We start from the raw sequence: 22,450 nt of genomic DNA on the forward strand, positions 1-22,450 counted from the left end.
AAATCCGTGCATTCCTCACTGCACTGGACAGCATACACCAGATTATTTTTCTGGGTATGGGGTGTCCTGTCTTTGGGAGCCTAAAATCTTTGTCCTTTTTATTCCGATTATAATTGTGATCACTAAAGGCAAAATCACAAAATCATTCAAGGATCGTGAAAAATTTTAAGCAGAAAGTGTTGCCATTTAAAATACTGTCCCTATATTTACTTGGTATCAGATCGGTGGCAACATTTGCAGTATCGCCCACCCGTAATGACTCAGCAGCCACCAAAGATTGAGATAAACGGGGCACCATGTTTTCTTTTACGCATATTGTCATCGATCCTGCAGCCAACAAAGTGCCGAAGAAGAAAGACTGCTTTGTGACAATAATGTTAGGTAGTCTTTATTTCAAGAAATCATACATTACACATTTGGCCATTGCTCACAAGGAGTAATTGTGCATTTTACATGAATTACAAGTAGAAAGACTTACAGTCTGCGCCCATAATTACACGCAAAGATTTGGAAAAACAACTCTTAATACAAGCACACTATTTTTTTCTTCCTTTTTCACAGAACTTTGACATGAATACTATAAGGGGGTTATAAGCCTGCTATTACCCCAGGAGTGTTGGGTATAAGTGAAGCAAGGGTGTACCAAGCAACAGTGTTTGTGTCCTTCATAGGTAGGATACTAGAGTAGGAATGCAGTTAGAACACCAACCATCTCATGAGTAAATCATATAACAAATAAGAAAAACAGTGGGGACAACATATGAAGAACAGGCTCAAGCAGGGGTGTCCAAACCTTGGATCGCATACAGAAAAATAAAAAATAAGCTATTTGAACAAAACATCCACATCTTAGCTTTGTGTTACAGGCGACAAAGCTAATTAGTGTAATATCTAGTAATATATTTTATTTATAATGAATTTATTTTCAGGACAAATAAAAAAAAAAAAAAAGAAAAGCAAGTTGCGGACCGAAAATGGCCACCGGACCACAATTTGGACACCCCTGGGTTAAAGGAACTGAAAAGAAATAAAGCATTTGAACAGTAGATTTGTATTTATTTGAAACACTGAAATGAAATGAAATGAAATGAAACACTTCCAGTTTAGTCCACTTCAACATGCCGGCATGTTGGACGAAAAAACCTTTAACTTAAAACTGTTAAATTGGTTATCAGCAGGGAAACAAAGCACAGACCAGTGATTCCTAACCACTGAGCCACTGAGAGATAATCAGGTGTGTCACGGAAAATGATCAAATTTCACTTCATTGGTCCGAAAATGCATATTTATTTAACAAATAATTGACGGCACGGTGGACAAGTGGTTAGCATGTTGGCCTCACCTCTCTGTTGTACACAGATTCCTCTAAACTGTCCATAGTTGTGAATGGTTGTTTGTCTATATGTGCCCTGTGATTGGCTGGCGACCAGTCCAGAATGTACCCCGCCTCCCGCACTAATTCAGTTGGGATAGGCTCCAGCACACCCATGACCCTAATGAGGAAAAGCAGTATAGAAAACGGATGGATGGATACTACGACAAATCTACCTTTGTCCATAAGTCTATGCCAGTGATGTGTAGTGAAATTCAGAACAATTAAAATGCTCTTCCACTAGATGGCAGAAGGTGCAGAATTAACCCAATCATTATTTCGGTCTACATTAGAGCCCCCATTTTCACTGCAGTTACGTTCCAAGACCACCAGACAAAAACAACGTGTGTAATTGATACGAAGAATGTCTATTTTTTGACACACGTATTAAAACCTCCTTTTACCTTGATATTGACGTTCTCCTCTGATTTTGGATCAACATTTGCAATAAAAGCGACTGATGTAATTATTAGATTAGCTTCAGCTCCAGAACCCTGCCCTCTTCTCTTCAATTGCCATTGTTCACTCGAGGCACAATCCAGGTTTAAGCCCTAAATATGCCTCACATACTATTAACACATTTAAAGTACATAATGTAGAGGTACTCACCACTAATGAACAATAATGTAAAATGATCCGTGACTGTCGAAGCTAGTGCCTCCGTGGCTGAACTTTTGCCTCTCAGCATCAAATATGGTGCATTTAAAGACAGCCAACAAAGTGTGCAATCTCAACGCTTGACAAAAAAACATTATCAGTAAAGCATAAAGACATACACATGTAAAAATTGTGGGCATTCTAAAAGTGGAACATATATGCTGTACATTTTACCTGTACTGTCATATAGTTATTAACTGTTACAGACTTATGGTGAATGAGATGTTTGCTGTGGGAAAAAAAGTCTATAAAAAAAATAAAAAATATTTTTTGGGGACCAAAAATCCACAAATTTGTGGGGTTGTTCCTGAATCGCAAGAAAGCGGGGATACTTATTGTGACATTTGGGCCTGGTGGAGACTTTTGTAATGCCAAATATGTAGCTTGGCTCAATAAGATGTTGGGTAAGACTGAAAGGAGCAAATGTGTGAATACATATATTCATTTATCTTCCATCCATCCACATTGTAAAGACCTTACAAAAAACATAATGTCACACACTGACTCTTGTGAATATGGACCTAATGTGCACAATGACAGGAGATTTTATTTAACCCTAATTTACATTCCAAAAAGGGTCATCTAATACATACTAAATGAAGATGTATTTCGTCCATACTTCAAATGAAGGTGTAACAGCAGCAGGTCAACTTTGTCCGTGACTCATTGGGTGATGGCTCCACCTTGTGGCAAAATTGTGCATCCTATTCCAGAAAGTCTTTTTCTGCAGAACTTTTTAGCCAATAACACTCCCGTTATACTTCAGTCGAGAAGAGAAGGCTTTGTCGTTTGCTGTCAGGTGTCGGAATGTTCTCCAGCTGGAGAAAATAGAGCAGAACTTGCACCTGTGACAAAACAAATGGTCAGCCCACATCCACAAGCAGTCCAAATGCCACCGCATCCCGACATATTCTACCTGAGCCATGACCTCCAGCGACCAGCTGTCGTTCATCGAGATGGGCTGTGAGCTGTTAATGCTGAGTTTGCTGTCTTTATCTGAAGGCCGGAGCAGAGTGGGGCCAAAAACAGTAGCCAGGTTGTGCAGGGACATCTTGTTGATGCACTCATTTTCAGACACCCTATTACAGAAAAAAATCACATTACAACAAAACAATATACAGTACTATTTATAACCCGCAGGGCATGCTGAGAGGCTGACACTTCCTCAGTAGGAAGTTATCCATCATGCTTTGCGGGTTATAAATGCTAGTATTGTTTTGCGTGTCTATTAGTGTGTCAGCGTGTAAGTCCATACCCGCATAGTCTGTGTGGTGCAGTATCACTGTGTGTTCCATATGTGTTTTTTGTTGCATCGCGAGTGAGGTAGTGGTTTGAGTTGAGGACCTCCTGTTGGTTTGTGGTACGTGAGTACGCTCAGATGAAGCAAATTGGTATTATGTACAGCAGTGCTGAGACAAAGCAGCACAGCCCAGGTTTGATTAGAGTGTCAAAAACAGACATTTTTAAGGGCATCTACTCATGGTTTTGCAGAAGTTGCAAGTGGTCTCGGAGGCTAACCCCCTAATCTACTGTATTTACATGTTTTGAAATTGTTCACAAAGTTTGTTGATAAAAGTGTTGTTTTTCTTTACCTAAAATCTTTTGCCGTTTTTTTTAATTTTGATTATAATCATGATCAACACATTAAAGGCAAAATCATTCAATCAATCGGCTAATTTCAAGTAAAAAGTATCAATATCAGCGATACTCGCATTATATTTACTTGGTATTGGAGCAATACCATAATGTGGCCAACTCTACTGCAAAGAGGAATGGGCAAAACCGCCCAAACACAGGTGTGCTGCCAAAGGTGCATCAACAAAGTATACTTACAGTATGTACATGTGGCTTCTTACTTGTTTTGACCTTAATTCATTTGCAAGTATTTAAAAAAAAGTTTTTCACATTGTCAGTATGCGGTGTTGGGTGTAAAATTTTGAGGAAAATAATGAAATTACAAACATAAAAAATGTGCATGCAGTATTCACTTGCCACTTTGAGCTTCAAATTTTGCAGCTTCACTATCACGTTTTAAAAAAAAAAAAATCAATTAATAAATCATGCTGTTTCCTAGTTAAATATGGCCCATCATTAGTAAAAAAAAAAATGCATATTTAAGCAAATGTTACATATTTTTTACCTAAATTAAGCATTTTCAAGCATAAAAATGGCTAAATTAACTAAAATGCAAATATAAGGCATTCAGACGACACATTCTTGATCACCAGAACAACAGGCTTTTATTGCAGGTTTGAATTATCTCACAACAAGCTCAGTAATCCCTAACACGGGATACTGTTGCAGGCATAACCTTGCCAAAATAAAACTCAACTGTGAACCCCTGAGGTCACTTCATGTCCGGCCCACACTCAGCTCCCCTCAGCACCGGAACACATTTACAGCAACACACACTAGCAAGAGTCAAATTTACGTCTTAAATAGTTTACTTTTCTTCTTATGTCCACTGTATTGGGTAATACGAGTGTAAAGGTGACTATAGGGGTGTTACATTATGTCTAGTGGGCTCTAATGATGTTAAAAAACATGTTTAGAAGGTCGTAAACAGGTTTTCTATGTTTTAACTACAAAAATATGTCATTGTGGGGTAGATTTTTGAGAAAAAAATGAATGGATTTATTCCATTTTGGAATAAGGCTGTCACATAACAAAATGTGAAAAAAGTGAAGTGCTCTGACTACTTTCCGTATGCACTGTCCACAACAATATTCTACGACAGCTAAATACATACTGCCTGCCCTGTTAGGTGTGCCTTACCTTTTCAGGTGGTCCAGCAAGAACAGGAAGGTGACTAGATTGGGCTCTGGTAGAGAAAGCAGCAGGTTGAGCATGCAGCTCTCCTTGGCCACACTGTCAGAGAGAGCTGTAAAAACATTTTATACGTAAGTCATTTATAGCAGAGGTGTCAGGTATAGCAGCACCTATCCCAGGGGTGTCCAAAAGTGCGGCCTTGGGGCCATTTTCAGGCCGCGGGTCATTTTTTGATTAGTTTAAAAATAAAATGAATGAATCATTTATGAGAATTATTCCTAGATATGACACAAATTTGCCTTGTCACCTGTAACACAAAGCTAAGATGACCATGTTAGCAAACAATAACAGCGGCAACCTTGCACATAACATATAATCAGCTACTCCAAATAAGACTGAAAATAATCCATGAAGTCACAGAAATTGAAGTAATACAGCAGTCATTTAACTGAAGTGATTTTCCTCTCTTGTAAGTAATTAATGACAGGGGAATCCCTGTGCAAAATATATAATCAGAATCAGAAGTAAGACTGGAAATAGTCCACTACTGTAGAAAGTCAAACAATTCACAGTAGTACAGAAGAATAGAAGCCATGGGCCAAGTAAATGGGCCATGGCACGAATGCACAGTGTGAGCTCAGGCCAGTGGGGGCCAGAAGAGGGAGGGGGAATCACACCCACGTCCAGCACGGTATGAATGGTCTAGTGTGGGTACGCTCAGGGGCCCCCACTTCTTTTCATTCTTTTGCATGGAAAAAGTTTGGACACCCCTGACATACAGTATGATTCATTTGCAGTCGAAAATCGAGTTGAATTACCTACCAACACCTCCAGAAAAGTTGGGGTACAGCTCGTCAGTGAAAAGAGGCTCCGGGAGCTCGCGGAAATACAACTTGAGTGTCCCGGCGATGGCGTTAACGTCCATGTCCCTCATCATCACAGACACGTCCTTGTTGTCTGGCAGGAAGAAAACAAATGACGGAATTTTGAGGAGATTAATTTTGAACTATGGCTGTAACATAAAATGTGGACAAAATTAAGCACTGTGCTTCAAATTTTGCAGCTTCACTCTTATCACGGTTTTTCAAAAATATATTAATTAATAAATTATGCTGTTTCCTGGTTAAATACGTCCTATTATTAGTAAAAAAAAAAAAAATTACCAATATAAGGCATTCAGAAGACACATTAAAAAATGTTGTGATGACATGTAGTATTCTACACTGGTCACTAGGTGTCAGTAATGTTTGGTCAAAAAGACAAACACCAGACTTGACTGCCGCAACAACAAGCTTTTATTGTACATTTCAATTAATTTAATGAACAATATTAAAAATAGAGATGGTCTGATCAGGTTTTTATCCATAAGTGAGACCGGATAAAACCGATACAATACTGATCACATGGATTAACTGTACATTTTTCAATTTATTTATGATGAGTGCTATTGGCCAGGGCTACCGTTAGACAGAATCTAAGAGCCCCTGGCAAATAGGTAATTATTAAAAAATAAACTTTTGGGCAGATAGTTTTTGGGCTTTTTTTTGTTGTTTTTTTATTTGCTGCATGTTTTCATAATGATTCCTAATGAGGATGAAGTGGTATAGAAAATAGATGGATGGATGGGTTTTGGAGTACCGGTAATACAAATACATGTGTGTCCTTTGTCGGCTCATTACAGGTCTTGGCAATCCTATGTGACACAGTAGACATGCATGTTGTCATGACATAAATTGTCATGTTGCCGCCGCACAGCCATCGGCCTTTGTCATTGGCTTTGAAAAGTAGTTTTTGGCTTATGCCGATCATATGTTTTCTACGGAAAACGGCCGATACGAATCAGTGGCCGATCGATCGGAGCATCCCTAATTAAAAGTATATAATATTACAAATAATAACTATAAAAAAAACGAGCTACTGTTGAAGCCGTAAACCACGTCAAGCTAAAACTCAACTGTGAACCGCTGATGTCACTTCCTGTCTGCCCCCCGACTCAGCTTCCCTAGCACCAGAACAGATTTACATTAATACGCATGAGCATGAGTGTTATTTATGTCTTAAATGGCTTATTTTCTCTTATTATGTCTACTATCTCGTGTAATAGGAGTGTAAAGGTGACTAAAGGGATGTTATTTCATGTCTAGAGGTCTCTAATAATGTTGAAAACTGAATTTAGAAGTTTGTAAACAGCTTTTCTATGCTCTAACTATGAAAATATTCTATTTATAAATAAGGAGTCCTACTTTGTGAAAATTCACTTATCTATTGCTGTATATCCTTATACGCCATATTTTTGAAAGCCATTGTGGCCTGCAAGTCAAAAAGTTTGCCCACTGATTCTTGCTATGTAATCTACTTCATTTGGTGTGCCACCATTTTTATCCTACAAAAGCACCGCTGTGTCCTGAGTCTCTTTGTCAAACAAGAAGCACAACCACGTAGACATGGAACTCACTGCAATCAAAGGCAGCCTTCAGAGCTTGGATATCCGTTGCCACGCCGGACACTCTGTAGATGCCCACTTCTTCCATCCCTCGTCGCTCTATCTCCTCAACACACTGCCTCACAATGAGAGGAACCTTGGAGCGCTCCCGTCTGTTGGAGCGTGCAAAACGCAAGACTTAATTCAATCAACAGACAAGAGATCCTGAACAAGAACTCCATCAACAACCAAAGATAATAATGCATTTTAATTTTTTATATATTCATTACATCTCTCTAATAAAGCTTGTGCATACATAGTGTATAAATGGTAACCACAGAACCACGGATGAATTCTGCAACAAATGAATGCAACTATGTCATGCTTTGTTCGGCCATCGACTTTAGGATTCCAGCAAACGTCACAAAAACAACTTCACAGAAATGTGTAATACATGATGAACTTACTTTGTGACAACATGGATTTTCACCCCAAACACACCGGACTGTTTCCGTGAAGGCATACGCTTGAGACTGAACTCTCTGCTGGTGAACTTCATTGAAAGCTTGACCTCAACCTGACATGGAAGATAGAATAGGAAAAGCCTCTTACATGATGCCTGTTCAATAAGTCCTTAAAGCTGCATTAACTGGTAGCCATACCACATTTGGTGGAGGAATCTCTCAACTATATCACCAGCTATCCCAAGGGTATCCAAAGTGTGGCCCGGGGGCCATATATGGCCCGCAACTCTTATATTGTACAGACACAATTAATCATTAAAACAGAAAACAAGGAAAATGGCCCAAATCCCCCAAAATGGCACATGCAAAGCAAAATGGCCATCCACCTGTGTGTCTTAAGGTATACGGTCTTTGATGATTTTCGTGCATCCTTTCACTATGAACAAATAAACCATTTTGGCCAGGATACATGCTTGCAAGACGTGGTAAGTTTGCGAGTATGTTAAAGCCCTCAAAAAGGTGATTTAATTGCTCGAATAACAACAAGAATTTCAGTAGAAATTGCATGTGAATGCCAAAATCCTGAAGCTGAATTGAAGTGTTGAAATACACGTATGTAGATCCGACTGAGGATCGAACCAGCAGCCATCAGGTTTGGAGACAACCTGAGCCATGCCGCCGTGCACAGAATGAAAAAAATGTTACATGTAATGTTACATGCAAAATGCATTTCCACCACTAGGGGGCAACATTGAAACTGCAATTTTCAATGGGAAAAATGTCACAGAAAATATTGAACTGTGGAAAATGTGGGAGGTTTTGGAAAAGCCCTGATAGATAGCCTACATGTCCTGAATGTGCCGAACATTTTAATGTTGGAGCGGTTGAGAAATGTGGGAGTAGCTAGCAGACAAAAAACAGTAGAATTTGAGATGATAAAATGTAAAAATGGTGAATGATTGTTCAAATGAATAAACACGAACGATTACGCAAGGATCGAACCAACAACCATTGGGTTGTGAGACCACCGATGTACCACCTGAGCCATGTCACCCTGTAGAATAAGTGGAACGTTCCAGTAATGGAAAATGGAAAATTATTTTTCACCTCTAGGGGGCAGCATTTAATTTAACTTAAAAACGGCGGGAATTTAATCCACTTCATTTTTTGGTCTGCTAACTCCTCCCACATTTCTCAACCATTTCAAAACAATCCAACATGAAAATGTTCAGCTCATTCAGGACACTTGGCTATTTTCAAAAATTTCCCACATTTACTGTAATTTCATATTTTCTGTGACAATTTTCCCATTGAACATGAAGGGGCAATTTATTTGGCACCCCCTACAGGTGGTAAATCATCTTACATTTTCCATTACTGTTAACATCCTGCTTATTCTACAGGGTGACATGGCTCAGGAAGTAGATCCCAGCCCGATGGCTGCTGGTTCCACACTCGACTCCGCTGACTTATTAATACATTTCAACATTCAGTTTGCATTTTTACTTTTCAACATTTCAAATTCCACCCTTTTTAGTCAGCCCGCTCAGGACATGTAGGCTATCTATCAGGAAATGTCTAAAAATTCCCACATTTTCCATAATCCATCATATTTTCTGTGACATTTTTCGCTTTGATAATGAATAGACAATTTCAGTGTTCCCCCCTGTTGGTGGAAATTCATTTTACATTTAACTACATGTAACATTCTGCTTTTTGTGTGCATGGTGGCGTGGCTCAGGTCATACAGCGGTCGGCTCCCAACCTGATGGTTGCTGGTTCGAGCTTCAGTTGGTGAGTAGATTTCAACACATTTCTAGGATATTTCTACATTTCTGTTCAGCGTCAGCATTACAGCGTTCATCCTCAACTTCGATTGAAATTGCTTCATCTAGTTACAACTAAGAAGGGCGGTATAAGAAATCTCAAGGAAGTGCTTGAATATTTAGGATTTCTCATTGTCTTACTGTTACCATTTTGCATTTTTTACTTATTGTATTACTTCAGGCTGGCTGACAGACGTCAATAAGCAGTTGTCGGCATAACTAACCCAAACTAGCCATTGCTTGCACATTTATTTGTGACTTTGGCCAGAGACATAAGGAGAATTGGTGATAATAAAGGATTTTTCAACCTATGGCAGTTTGTTGACATGGTTTTCCTCCATTTGTGCATATTTTATTTAGCGAGGGAAAGGCTTCTTGAGACGTCATCTGTACTTCTGTGAAGAAGGTGTCCGACGTTTCGCTCCTCATCCGAAGAGCTTCGTCAGCGAACTAACAAGTGCTGGTAGCCTAGGCCTTAAATACAGTAAGAGTGGGCGGAATTGGTGTGCCAACACCCTCCTCCTATTGGTTCCTTACACTAAAACTGGGAGGAGTTGTGGTCTAATCCTCTCCTTCCATTCGCACCTCCGATCAAAGGGAAGTGTAGCTCCCTGTAGTTGGGTATGAACGACTCTGATACTGGCTCGTTAGCATCTATTGTTTTGGCTTGGCCCTGGCTTCACCTCATTTGCAAGACTAAGAGCTGTACTTCTGTACTTCTTCACAGAAGTACAGATGACGTCTCAAGAAGCCTTTCCCTTGTTGGACAACTCCTGTACGACTGAGAGCCTACACAGATGCATATTTTATTTAGATTCTTCAGACCGATTTTTCATACAAATGACACCTTTGGGTATCTAATTTGATGTCATCAACATCAACTTAAGTGGCTACTTTGTAGTAATAAGAAGAAGACGGTGGACCAGGACTTGAAGAGTTAAACGACACAACATAACAACATAAACGAGTTCCACTGAATAACTTGCACCTCTTGCCACACTTACCCCATTCATAGCGATAACTGTCCTCTGCCAGTCTTTGCTTTGCAGGTTCTGCGGATCCAACTGTGAAAAGATAAAGTTAAAGTAATGATCACGTTTGTTATTATACAGAACAATTCAGCTAACGTCAGCTGTATGGTCAATTAGTACCGTAGTAATGTCCCATCACAACGCTACACTACACTATACCAACAATGCACTCTCTCGGATCAAATCATACCTCACAGACAGACAGCAGTTCATATCCATCAGTAACTGCACCTCCTCAATTGCCCCCTGTCCTAAGGTGGCCCCCAAGGTTCGGTACTTGACCTGAAACACCACTGGTTTGCAAACAAACAGATTTGCATTTCAATCTCTACTAAACTGCCTCACCGACATCTGATGCACAACAATTTCCTTAAACTTAACTACAGTAAAACAGAACTCATCAATATTGGTCCAAAATCTCTCAGCCATTCAGTGAAAGACTTCAATCTGTCAATGCATAGCCTCACCAGGTTCCTCGCTCCTCAATGTTGGTATCATCTTTGACAGTACCCTCTCATTTGTCAACCGCATCGCCACAAAAGCCTACCCGAGTCCATCCTATCCTCTCCTTTTCCGCTGCTGCAACCCTCATTCATGCATTCAGCACCTCCACACTGCAGCATCCTCTATAGTCCATCCTGCAAAGCCATCCGTAAACTTCAACTCTGCTGCACGCCTCCTCAGTCAAACTACTCAGGCTTCTCTAAGCACATCCGGTTTAAGATCCTCCTCTTTACCCACAAAGCCCTTCACAACTTGGCCCGCTCCTACCTCTCTGACCTCCTCACCTCTGTTCCACGAACCACCAACTCACCACCAACTGTCCAGTCCCCACAGACCCTGGTGGAAACGAGTCTTGTCCATGGTTGCCCTCTCCCGCTGGAACTCTCCTCCGCCATCCGCCCGGACATGTCAAAACTCTACAACCTTCAAACGAACTCCTGAACAAAACTGCTTTTAATACTTAAATACAGTACATCCCTGCATTTCACAGGGTTTATGGTCTGTTACTCCCAGCGAATGCCAAACTTTTGCAAGTAATTGATACACCCATAAAATGTCTATTTTAGGACCTTCCTTGCTAGCTTGACATTTCCTTTCAGATCAACATTTGCAATAAAATTGACTGTTGTAATGTTTACATTAGATTCAGCTCCAGACCCCTCCCTTTCTCTCTTCAATTGCCATTGTAAGAGTCATGTTGTAACCAGTCACAGCACAAAACTGTAGTGCATTCAAGGACCACCAAACAAAGTGAGACATCTCAACGCTTCACAAAAAACATTATCATTGAAGCATAAAGACAATTGTAGGCTTTCTAACAGTGGTACATGTATGCGTATGTGAATGAAAAAAAAAAAACTGCCTATTTTTGGAGAAAATAAATAATTTGACCAAAAATCCCCTAATTTGTGGGGACGTAAATGTTGAACCGCGGGGAACCACTGTACTTAACACTTAAGTCCTCCTTTACCTTTGGTCTGAGCAGACTGCTACGAACTCTGTCCCAAAGACGAGCTCCTGTACTCGAAGGTCTCCTGGGAGTCACGTCCACCTCTTCTTCCAGTGCGCTAAATGTCTGATACTCACTTTCCCCACCAGGATTGCACTCACTCATCATTTTCCGGCATGAATCCGTCTCCTTTCTAAAATGTATCTTTCAATAACAAAGAAACGACCAACTGTTCAAACTGTGAGCACACATCCAATGATCTTTTTGCCTCGGAGTCTTGAAAATCCTCCTTGAAGAAGCTCGGAATGTTTCCCAAACATTCCATAAACATTGTTACACAGTAGATTTCAGATGTGCTTATTCCACACCATTGGAGAAAGCAACAAAGCCATGCAGCCTGCTGACCATGCTGCCTTTGTGTTGTTCTACTTCCCTGATGGATTTGGGGGATTAACGCCTAAGAATCCCCTCCTACCCTCATTATCAACGTGTTGACGCCTGCTGCTGCTTCTCACTGTCACAACCGCAGAGTGGCAACTCAAGCTAACCACAATAGGATTGTGCTGATTAGTACAAATGACAACATGTTAACATTCTCTTCACCTAAGCCAGGGGTGTCCAAAGTGTGTACATTGTTATTTATTGGCCTTCGGCATATTGTAAGAATACATTAAAGTCATTCATTATTGATGAGCATACCTGTCAACATTTGCATGATAAAATTGTGTTCCAGAACAATCAGGGGAAATTTGGGAAAAACAGGGAAACTCTGATTTTCCATAAAATTTTCCTATAGCACCCCGATTGTATAGTATTTTTTTTTCATGTTTTTCTGCCAAGTACCACCTAAAGAAAAGCATTGTTGGTTGAAAAAAAAAAAAGACACAAAACACATGAAAAAACAGCACATAAAATAATCCATCCATCCATTTTCTATACTACTTCTCCTCATTAGGGCCGTGGGGGTATGCTGGACCCTATCCCAGCTGACTTCGGGCGACAGGCGGGGTACACCCTGGACTGGTCGCCAGCCAATTGCAGGGCACGTATAGACAAACAACCATTCACACTCACATTCATACCTATGGACAATTTAGAGTCTCCAATTAACCTAACATGCATGTTTTTGGAATGTGGGAGGAAACCGGAGTACCCGGAGAAAACCCACGCACGCACCGGGGGAACATGCAAACTCCACACCATGATGCCCAAGCCAAGATTTGAACCCAGCTCTTCCCGATCTCCTGTTCCCTATTTCTGCAAGTGCATGTAAAAACATTAAATCACTAATGATAAGGTATCTTACACACATTAGTGATTATTGATGTTAAACATCAACAATTCAGGCAGATAGATGCTGACACGCCAAAGGTCATAAAAATGCTTGAGGGGCGTTCTATCCGCAGGCTCCACAACACAACAGTCGGACCCACCTCTCCAGCGGGGAAATCCTTTCACTGGTTGATCAAAGAGTGCTTTGTGTCTCCCTCTGGCATACTCTGGACCAGCGCCAACGGCACATTTGGTCAACCTAAAGTCTAATCCACCCTCTGTCACAACAGGTTCAGATGAAGTGACCCACGAGCTAACACATAGCTCAGTTACTTTTCAACAGACAAATAAGAGTCCCATAGGCAGGATCAGATAAAGAAGCGAGAGCGAGGTCAGCAATACAGATAAATCACCAAAAAGTTTCAAGTTTAACGTTACTGCAATAACTAGAGAGGAATGCATGCAGTACAGGCAATAGCTGTAATTTCTTTAAAAATAGTTCAACTTTTGCAATGTATATTGATCTCCATTTTCCTTTGTGACATTCTTGGAGCCATACTAGCAAACATTAACGGGGTAGTTTGGGTTTTTTGACATAAAGTTGTATGACATCCCCATCAGCAGTGTAGTCCATCAACAGTGATTTACCCCCGGTGATTTGCTGGGACAACTTAAGTAAAGAGTTTGGCTACTCAAAACAATGTGTTCAAAACCAGAGCCATTTGTGAGGTCTGATTTTTCCAAGGAGGCATTTTCATGATGCGAATGTATTACTCTTTTGAAAGCACATTGTTTTGAGAAGCCAAATTCTTTGCTTAAGTGGCCCCTGCAACTCAGCGCAATTACGTTCCTCGTCATACAACTTCATGTCAAAAAAAATGAACTATCCCTTTAAGTCAAAGTTCGTCAAGTGATGATTAATAGTAGGGCTGCGCAATTCTGCAAAAATATTTCAACAAACACAGAATATTCAGTACCAATATTGCGAGCTTAATAGATTTCATCATAAATGAACTGCTTCAAATCCCGATTCACTATTTGCTCCTCCGCGGCAAAGATGAAAGGTGGAAGGGAAAGGTGGAAGCAATCAGTGGCTCCTGTTGTGGCTGCAGGCATGCAAAACTGCATTTTTCATCTTTATTATCCAAACTTAACGCCACTAATTCCATGCAAAACCTTAAAAGAAAGTAACAGATTGACGGCACTGTGCGCGCCCTGAAATACATCCATCCATCCATTTTCTATGCCGCTTATCCTCATTAGCGTCGCTTCGGGCGAGAGGCGGGGTACAGGGCACATATAGACAAACAACCATTCACACTCACATTCATACCTATGGACAATTTAGAGTCACCAATTAACCTAACATGCATGTTTTTGGAAGGTGGGAGGAAACTGGAGTACCCGGAGAAAACCCACACACGCACGGGGAGAACATGCAAACTCCACACAGAACTGCCCAACGGAGATTGGAACCTACTGTAGGTCTTCCCGACCTCCTGACTGTGACTGTGTGGCCATCATGCCAACCACTAGACCACCATGCGGCCCGCGCCCTGAAATGTGTAACAGAAATGTGTTTTTCTACATTTATTTGTTATGGTTGCTATTATTTAATACTGAATTGAAAAATCCACCTTTCGTTATGTGTTGCCTTGACTTCGGTTGTGTTGTCTTTTTGATAATTGTTTTGCATATTTTATGATTGAAATGTTTAATAGCAAACTGGATGTGTGCATGCACTGTGAAAATAATGAACGCTATGTAGTTTGATTGAAATATTATTCACACTATAAACAGAACTATTAACGAATTATTATCTTTATCGTCATGTTGAATTCAATTGTAAATTATTATTTGCTTATTATTTCTTTTATTGTTATTTTTACAAGGTGCTGTTTGTTTTATATGGTTCCAACTTCTAAGTATGCACAGCAAGAAATGAGGCAGGTACCGTATAGCTACACCACATACATTTCATTTAGGTTAAAAACTGTACTTGGAAGTTGAAACAAATGTTTGTTATTTCAAAATACAAGTTGAAAAAGGTATGAAATTTTCCCTTTTTTTGTATCAAAATATATTGAACCATGACACTAAAGAAGGGGTGTCCAAATTTTTTCCATTGAGGCGCCGCGGGGGCCACTTTTAAATTTTTTAAACCAACCCATGTACTAGATATGCTGAGAATTTTTCAATATTTAAAGCAAAAACTGCTTGCATCTCAGATTTGTGTTATCTTCAACAATTGACAATGTATTATTTATAGTTTTTTATTTTTACAAATATTTAAACTTTCTTCTTGTACATTTTTTGCTCGTAACATTATGACTTTACTCTCATATTTTGACTTTATTATCATAATATTATAACACTTTCCTAGGGCTGTCTTGATAAAAAATTTTGCCGGTCGATAATTGTCCTACAAATTATTGTTGATAATCGATATTATAGACAAAATTTTTGGAGACAATTTTTTCCTTAATTATATGGCACAATAATGAACAATAAACTAATAAAAATTTACTTAAAATATAACATTTCTGGAGAGTATTTAACATTGCATTTGGGATGTCAAGAGGCTTTTAAATAAATTAAACAAACAAATAAACAACATAATCAATTAAACAAACACAAAAAGATTAAAAAAAAGTCAATGAAAATAAAATGGACTCTGTCTCTGTTAAGAAAAAAAACACTCCAATAAAACCACACACACACACACAGTTATGTAGTGTACTGTTAAACTAATGTAGGGGGTCATATTTGAGCTGGACCGCATATCTGTGTTGGCGGAGTAAAACACAATGTTTCTGACGTCCTTCACATCCTTGACATCTTCTTTCGCTCGGTGCCGAGGGCCAATAAAAAAAAACAGCCATGGTCTGTAAACACTTTGGACACCCCTGCACAAAAGTATTGAGCCTAACCGAACCGTGAATTTTCTGTACTTTTACATATACTAAATATTAAGCTAAAGTATTGTAAAATTAAACAAAATAAAATATTTTTCTTTTGGGGTGGGAAAAAAAACCCCACAATTACAAGCAACATATTGTATCTTCTACCTTGATCTGTCCTTTGGCCACAATCTTGTCTGTCATCTCGCCATCTTCTTTGCTCTGTTTGGGTTTGCTGCAACACTTTTCATAGCAGAGCAGCCTCAGCGTCTGAGATCCTTCCAGCTCAATTTCAAACTCCTTGCATGCAAACAAGAGCACACACATTTTTCCGCCCTGATGAGCATCCATGGACTGTTTTCATTTGATTGCACTATGGAATATCTAAGGCGAGGTTTCATAAACATTTGGTGTCGTTCCTGGGAGCCAATCTTATTCAAACCTATCTATAAGTACTGCCATAAACGCTGCATATGGTACTTATAAAATATGATAAGGAGCATAATACATATATATGAATTTGCTGCCAAGAAATTTATTTCTCTATTCCGGGTCTCACCTCGTTCCAGCTGGGCTCTGTAGAGTCCCTGTACACGCGTGTTTTGGCTTTGTTGACAAAGTAACCGAAGGAATCCACCTCAAGAGAGCAGTAAAGGTCTGGTGGGGGAGTACAAACATAACAGATGAATCCGAAAACACAATGGAAACTCATTTCTTAAGTGTATCTGCAAAGTATTCAGAGCGCTTCACTAAATAAATGTAATGTCTGAGCACCGCTGCTGCAAAAAGGGATGGGCATAACTGCCCAAAGATACTGTAGGTGTGCCAAACTTGTGTCATCCTGTTCAAAAAGACTCGAAGGCTGTAATTGCTGCTAAAGTGCTGAGCAAAGGCTGTGAATACTTATGTACATGTAATTTCTTAGATTTTTATTTTTTATTGATTTGCAATAATTTCAACAAACCTTTTTTTCATATAGTCATTATGGGGTATTGTGTAAAATCAAAAATATTTAAAGATAAGGGTGTAACATTACAAAATGTGGAAAAAGTGAAGCGCTGTGAATACTTATGATACTGTGGTATTATTATTATTGTTGTTGTAGAGTTACCACTTCAATATGTGGCTTTTGTGTTTATAGTTGAGTGTGACCTGTTGCAGTTGAAGCAAGCAGTGAGAAGTTAAAGTGAAATCGAAGGCAGCATGTACACTGTGTTCCTGACTAATCCCACTTGCTCCCCGTCCCCGCAGCTGTTCTTCCAGCTGACAGCCGCAGAGACACAAAACAAACCGGTGCACACAGAATTACGTGACATCACACCCCGCTCCTAGATCACAAACGTGTGGATACATCACTTACTTAAGCTGTGCTTGAGTCCACATGCAGAGTGCACAATGACATTTAGGAAGCCATACAATCCCGGAGATTCATCATCTGTGTAGGAAACAGAAATACACAACTACAAGTATGTTTAAATGGTGTAATAAAGACATTTAGGAAGCTCACCCTCTTTATTCATGGTCACAGGAACAGTGTGGACAGTCTGGAGTTTCACACATGAGTTAGTGAGCATCTGCAGCTCCAGAGATGTGAGCGAGAAGCTTTTGAAACCTAGAAGATACGCCGATAAGAGTTCCAGGTATACGTTTTGGGACACAGTCACATATTCTGATAGTGTGAGATAACTTGCATTTCTTTTGCTGTTCACGAATGATCTCCCTCCATTCAGCACGTTCGTAGTCAGAGGAGATCAGAAAGGTGAAGCCCTGGATGACACAAAGGGATTTCACTGAATTTTAATTGAGGATAAGGGGCATAGAAGATTGACGGATGGATGATTTTAATTGACTACTGTAATGACAAGCTCTAAACAGCAGAGGGCACCATCACCTTCAATAATAAGCTACCTTACAAAGGCATCCTTGTGCAATTAATACTAGTCGGTACTTTACATGCACTAAAAATGGCATTATTCCATAAACTCGGATGAAACCATGCTTTTAAAATGCATGTAAACGTCTTAATTAGATGTTCAACATTTTAAGGCTCGGGTGAATGTAGAGGTGGTCCTCTGGCTACGAACAAGTTCTGTTCCTAGACTGTCATGTAAGTCAAACTTAAGACGCATCGGAACTTATACCTAAATTATACCTACATTAACTCTTAAATTACTTACCTTGTGCACAGCACACATTAAGCACATATAAGTTACAGTAATTAAAAGTACAAGAACGAAATGAGTAAAACAAACAAACAGTAATAAAATGAAACCAGCTCCTTACTTTAGCATTCAATAGTCTCTATCCTTAATGATGGTCGCAACAGACGAGTGGTTGGCACCACAACAGCGACCAACATAGGTGGGCGTGTCTCCTTTCTCTGACTTTTCTATGATGTTCATTTTAACTTCCATGGAGATGGCTTTCCTTTTCTTTGGTACACTGACGCTTGGGAGACATAATGAAGTCCAAACAGTTGACTAATATATTTTCTTTGTCGATTAATCTGAAGCTTGTTGCTTCGATTAATCGCGTAATCGGTTAGGCCCTAGACCAGGGGTCGGCAAGCCGCGGCTCCGGAGCCGCATGCAGCTCTTCAGCCTCCTGGTTGCGGCTCCCTTTGCTGAGCTCGGTGATTTTTTTGAAACACCGAAGTAGGGGAAAGTGCATTTTCGAAAAGAATTTGAGTGTAAAGCAAGTTACTGTACAGTAAAATGAAACTAAACTAGAATTCACGAGAGCATAGCAATATGTTTTATAACGAAAAGCGTGCTGTAGCTATGTGTTCGGAGCCCGTGACACACAAATTGGCGAGGTGGTGACTCCGGGAGAGGCGGATAGTGTGCTGCGGGAGGTGACGGTGTCACCCCGCTTGTGACTGCTGTGAGGCGGGGCAGAACGATACGTTTTTTCACTCTTACCTCTCCAAATACCAGTCCCTACATTTGTCACTAGTCGCTTTTGGGAAAGTTGCCAGATTTAGTGAGAAAATGGCCAAGTTGCACATGAGTTCGTAAGGAGGGGGAAGCCGTTCATAGGTGGAGAATACGTGAAAGAATCGTTCATGAAAATATCAGAGCATCTATTCTTCAAATTAAAAAACAAACAAGAAATGATTCAGGCAATAAAAGAATGCCTAACTCTGCAAAGACAGTCAAGGACAGGCGCAGTTGAATGGTTATTGATGGCAATCCACACAGGCATAAACGCCATTGAGCAAACAACACATGCACAAATGTGAACTCTGATGAGCTTTTTTTATGTTAAAGTTGGCTACATTTGGTTTTCATTTTAAACAAATACGGGAACCACTGAAAAAGGTGTTAAACGATTTCAGAGTAGGCCTACACATGCTTGTTGCACTTTTATTTGTTGAATTTTGCTGCTGTAACAGGTAACATTTAAAAAAGGTTACAACTTTGACAAGTTTATAAGCTCTGTAATGTTTTTCGGCTCAAGATTTTTTTTTTTTTACTGGAAGAGGAGGCAAAATGGATCTTTTGATGCTAAAGGTTGCCGACCCCTGCCCTAGACGGACCAAATCAATATGAACCAGTCAGTGGTTTGGTCCTCAACATATCGAAAAAGAGGCAAAAATGTCCATCATTGTTTTCCAAAGTCAAAGTTGATGTCTGTGAATACAGTATCTTGTTTTGCCTAAAACGCAAAGATAATAGGTCTGCTTTCATGGATGACTAAGGAAATTTCAAAATATTTACATTTGAAAGGCTGAAATCAGAGGATATTTACATTCTTAAATTTAAAAAACACATACTCAAAATAGCAAAAGAGTTGTCGACCAATTGGATAATCTATGAATCATCGATTCATAGATTAATTATTGCAGCTCTCCTAACAAACAATGTCGTTGTTCCTCAGTGTGGCTGCATAGGGAAACACTATATTCTTCCTCTGAGCATGAGGCACACCCTGCATCCTTGCTGTGTGTGGCACGTATTCTTCCCTCGGTGAACGCTGTAACTAGTTCTCGAGCTAGTCTTGTGTTTAGGGACCAAAATTCAGTTGTTACCTACTGTAATTTATGGGAGAGCATTATTAACCATGAAATGTCATTGTACAGAACGTCGTAAACAGAGGACCGCCTGCACCGAGATCATGCGACTGGAAACCAGTTCCCTCTTGCACGTGCACCATACGCTACCATCGTTCAATCATCGGAGCCAGTCTCCAGCCTTGCTTTTTCTCATAACATTGTGGATTGTTGCTCTATTTTTCCCATTTTTTTTGTTTGTAATCCCATTCAAAAATCCACATAAAAATGCTGTACGCTGTACGTACTGCCACGACACAGTGGTTGGGAGTCACTGAATAATACGACCAAGGAAACTTGATCTATAAGAATGTTGAAATATTCTGGATATTCTGGACAGTCCATAAAAACTCACCTTGCCATTTCTGTTAGCCACCCTGAAAGCCATGTTGGGTGACATGAGAAGAAGCAGAGACTCCTGCTCTGATAACTTCTTCCTTAGTCGCTCCACCACTTTGGGTCCTTTGGTGGTTCTCTACAGATTTACAGACGTGGGGTGAATGCCTTTGTCACGCTCTGACTTTCTCGATTCCGCCTCTGCGCATTCTTACCTTCTCTCTTTGGATCTCATTCTTGATCTGGGATATCTTGATCTTGAGGGCATCAATTTCCTCGTCCTGCACCAGAGGGATGGGGGTCGATTCACAGTCCTCGATGGTCTGGAAGGTCAGGTCAGCCAGCGGAATGTACCACTTGCAGTCATACTGTTGTCCTTTGCTGTTGGAGGACAACATGTGCACATTCATACACTTTTTCAGAGATTTGTTCATACTTTTTGCAGCATGAGCCTGAAGGAAAGGACCGACAGTTTCAAGCAAATGTAATATTGGACTTTGCCAGAGGGATGCTCTGAATGATAAAGCAGAGGATGTTGACCCTGACTCACCCTACAGCCTGTTTCTTCAGCTTGGTGCACAGCAGCAGGTCTGTGAAGAGGAAGACGTGACGGAGTTTCCTGGAACCTTCAACCAGCTCCACCATGAAGCGGTCTCGCAGAAGCTGACGATTCTACAGACAGGAAATGACAAGGTTGTTAACGGGACTAGAACCACACTTCAGGGTGTAATCATTGCCTGCTATAACCATATCAAGTACAAACATTTTTTTTGTGCTAACAGAAATGAGCTTAGCTAAGTATCTACAATATGTCCCGTCAAGCACTGAAAAGTGCCCAATGGTGGCCCAGTTCGATCCAAATATGGATAGTATCGATACCAAGGGTGTATCAGTATTGCCTCGATATTAGCGTGACGAGATCAATATTTTTCAGTTCTTTTTATTTTGTTGTGTTGATATTGTTACATTGTTTTATTTATATACAGTAATCCCTTGTCACTTTGCACTTCCAATTTTGCGGTTTCACTCTATCGTGTTTTTTTTCTAATATAAATTAATAAATCATCCTGTTTCATGCTGGAATACGACCTAAAATTAGTCAAAAAACATGCATATGGAAGCAAATTTTAAGTATTTGGGGCCTAAATTAAGCATTTTTAAGCATAAACGTTGCTAGATGAACTAAAATACAAATATAAGGCATTCAGAAGACACATTCAAAGATGTTGTGATGATACGTGTAACAGGCTTTTATTGCAGGTTTGAATGATCTCACAATAGGCACAATCCTGAATACGGGTTACTGTTACGGCCATAACCCACGCCAAGCTAAAACCCAACCCTGAACGCCCAAAGTCACCTTCGAAATACATTTTTAACATTATTAGAGCGTTCTAGACATGAAATAACACCCCATAATCACCTTTACACTCGTATTATAGTATACATAATAAGCAGACATAATAAGAGTAAATAATAGGGGTGTAACAATTCATTCACTACATCGATGCATCGATTTATATTTCTACTGTCCAACTACATCAATGTGTGTTTAGCAAGTTTCCATTCTGGATGGCAATCTATCAATCTAATATTGTTGAAGGAAATAAAGCATTGGGTTTAAACACGGCAGGCTTTACATGGATGTGTGTTTTTTAAGCACTTGTAATGATAAAGATTCGATGAAGACGGAAAAGAAATTCAGTCTGTCTGTGACGTCATCGTCTTCCAGGTATGTGGTGGTCATAGGATTTGTAATGGACCTGTGAAATACTGTTGAATCGCCTTTTCTTCTTTTGGTCAGTTAATTCACTTCATTCAGTATTCATATTTAAATAATCTGTCTTTATTTGAAACTTCTTTTAAGTGACATTTATGGGGACAATATGCAAAGTAA

At 39.8% G+C, this 22,450-nt stretch overlaps 1 protein-coding gene and 1 long non-coding RNA gene across 5 annotated transcripts in view; one reads left to right on the forward strand and one right to left on the reverse strand.

The window, feature by feature from the left end:
• LOC129179260 (uncharacterized) overlaps nucleotides 1-15,289 on the forward strand; it is a 16,921-nt gene extending 1,632 nt beyond the window's left edge. Inside the window, exons 3-5 of the long non-coding RNA XR_008569931.1 lie at nucleotides 9,426-9,478; nucleotides 12,950-13,263; nucleotides 14,651-15,289. This is a non-coding gene — a long non-coding RNA (uncharacterized LOC129179260). The remainder of the gene's footprint in view (nucleotides 1-9,425; nucleotides 9,479-12,949; nucleotides 13,264-14,650) is intronic.
• Nucleotides 373-22,450, reverse strand: part of si:dkey-91m11.5 (PH_BCR_vertebrate and RhoGAP_Bcr domain-containing protein) — a 57,238-nt gene continuing 35,160 nt past the window's right edge. For 3 of the 4 annotated variants that reach the window (XM_054772248.1, XM_054772249.1, XM_054772250.1), the window contains 15 exons: nucleotides 21,104-21,225; nucleotides 20,769-20,934; nucleotides 20,573-20,692; nucleotides 17,858-17,933; nucleotides 17,674-17,778; nucleotides 17,527-17,601; nucleotides 16,726-16,823; nucleotides 16,335-16,466; nucleotides 10,515-10,574; nucleotides 7,688-7,797; nucleotides 7,254-7,393; nucleotides 5,621-5,755; nucleotides 4,805-4,910; nucleotides 2,946-3,108; nucleotides 373-2,874 (listed from right to left, as the gene is read on the reverse strand). In XM_054772248.1, coding sequence (XP_054628223.1) covers nucleotides 2,785-2,874; nucleotides 2,946-3,108; nucleotides 4,805-4,910; nucleotides 5,621-5,755; nucleotides 7,254-7,393; nucleotides 7,688-7,797; nucleotides 10,515-10,574; nucleotides 16,335-16,466; nucleotides 16,726-16,823; nucleotides 17,527-17,601; nucleotides 17,674-17,778; nucleotides 17,858-17,933; nucleotides 20,573-20,692; nucleotides 20,769-20,934; nucleotides 21,104-21,225 — 1,698 coding nt within the window. In that variant the 3' untranslated portion in view covers nucleotides 373-2,784. Of the gene's footprint in view, nucleotides 2,875-2,945; nucleotides 3,109-4,804; nucleotides 4,911-5,620; nucleotides 5,756-7,253; nucleotides 7,394-7,687; nucleotides 7,798-10,514; nucleotides 10,575-12,015; nucleotides 12,987-16,334; nucleotides 16,467-16,725; nucleotides 16,824-17,526; nucleotides 17,602-17,673; nucleotides 17,779-17,857; nucleotides 17,934-20,572; nucleotides 20,693-20,768; nucleotides 20,935-21,103; nucleotides 21,226-22,450 lie in introns of those variants that run through there. The other variant, XM_054772251.1, reaches the window with a different exon arrangement.

Source organism: Dunckerocampus dactyliophorus, chromosome 4 (genome assembly GCF_027744805.1).
Source record: "Dunckerocampus dactyliophorus isolate RoL2022-P2 chromosome 4, RoL_Ddac_1.1, whole genome shotgun sequence".
Taxonomy (NCBI): domain Eukaryota; kingdom Metazoa; phylum Chordata; class Actinopteri; order Syngnathiformes; family Syngnathidae; genus Dunckerocampus; species Dunckerocampus dactyliophorus.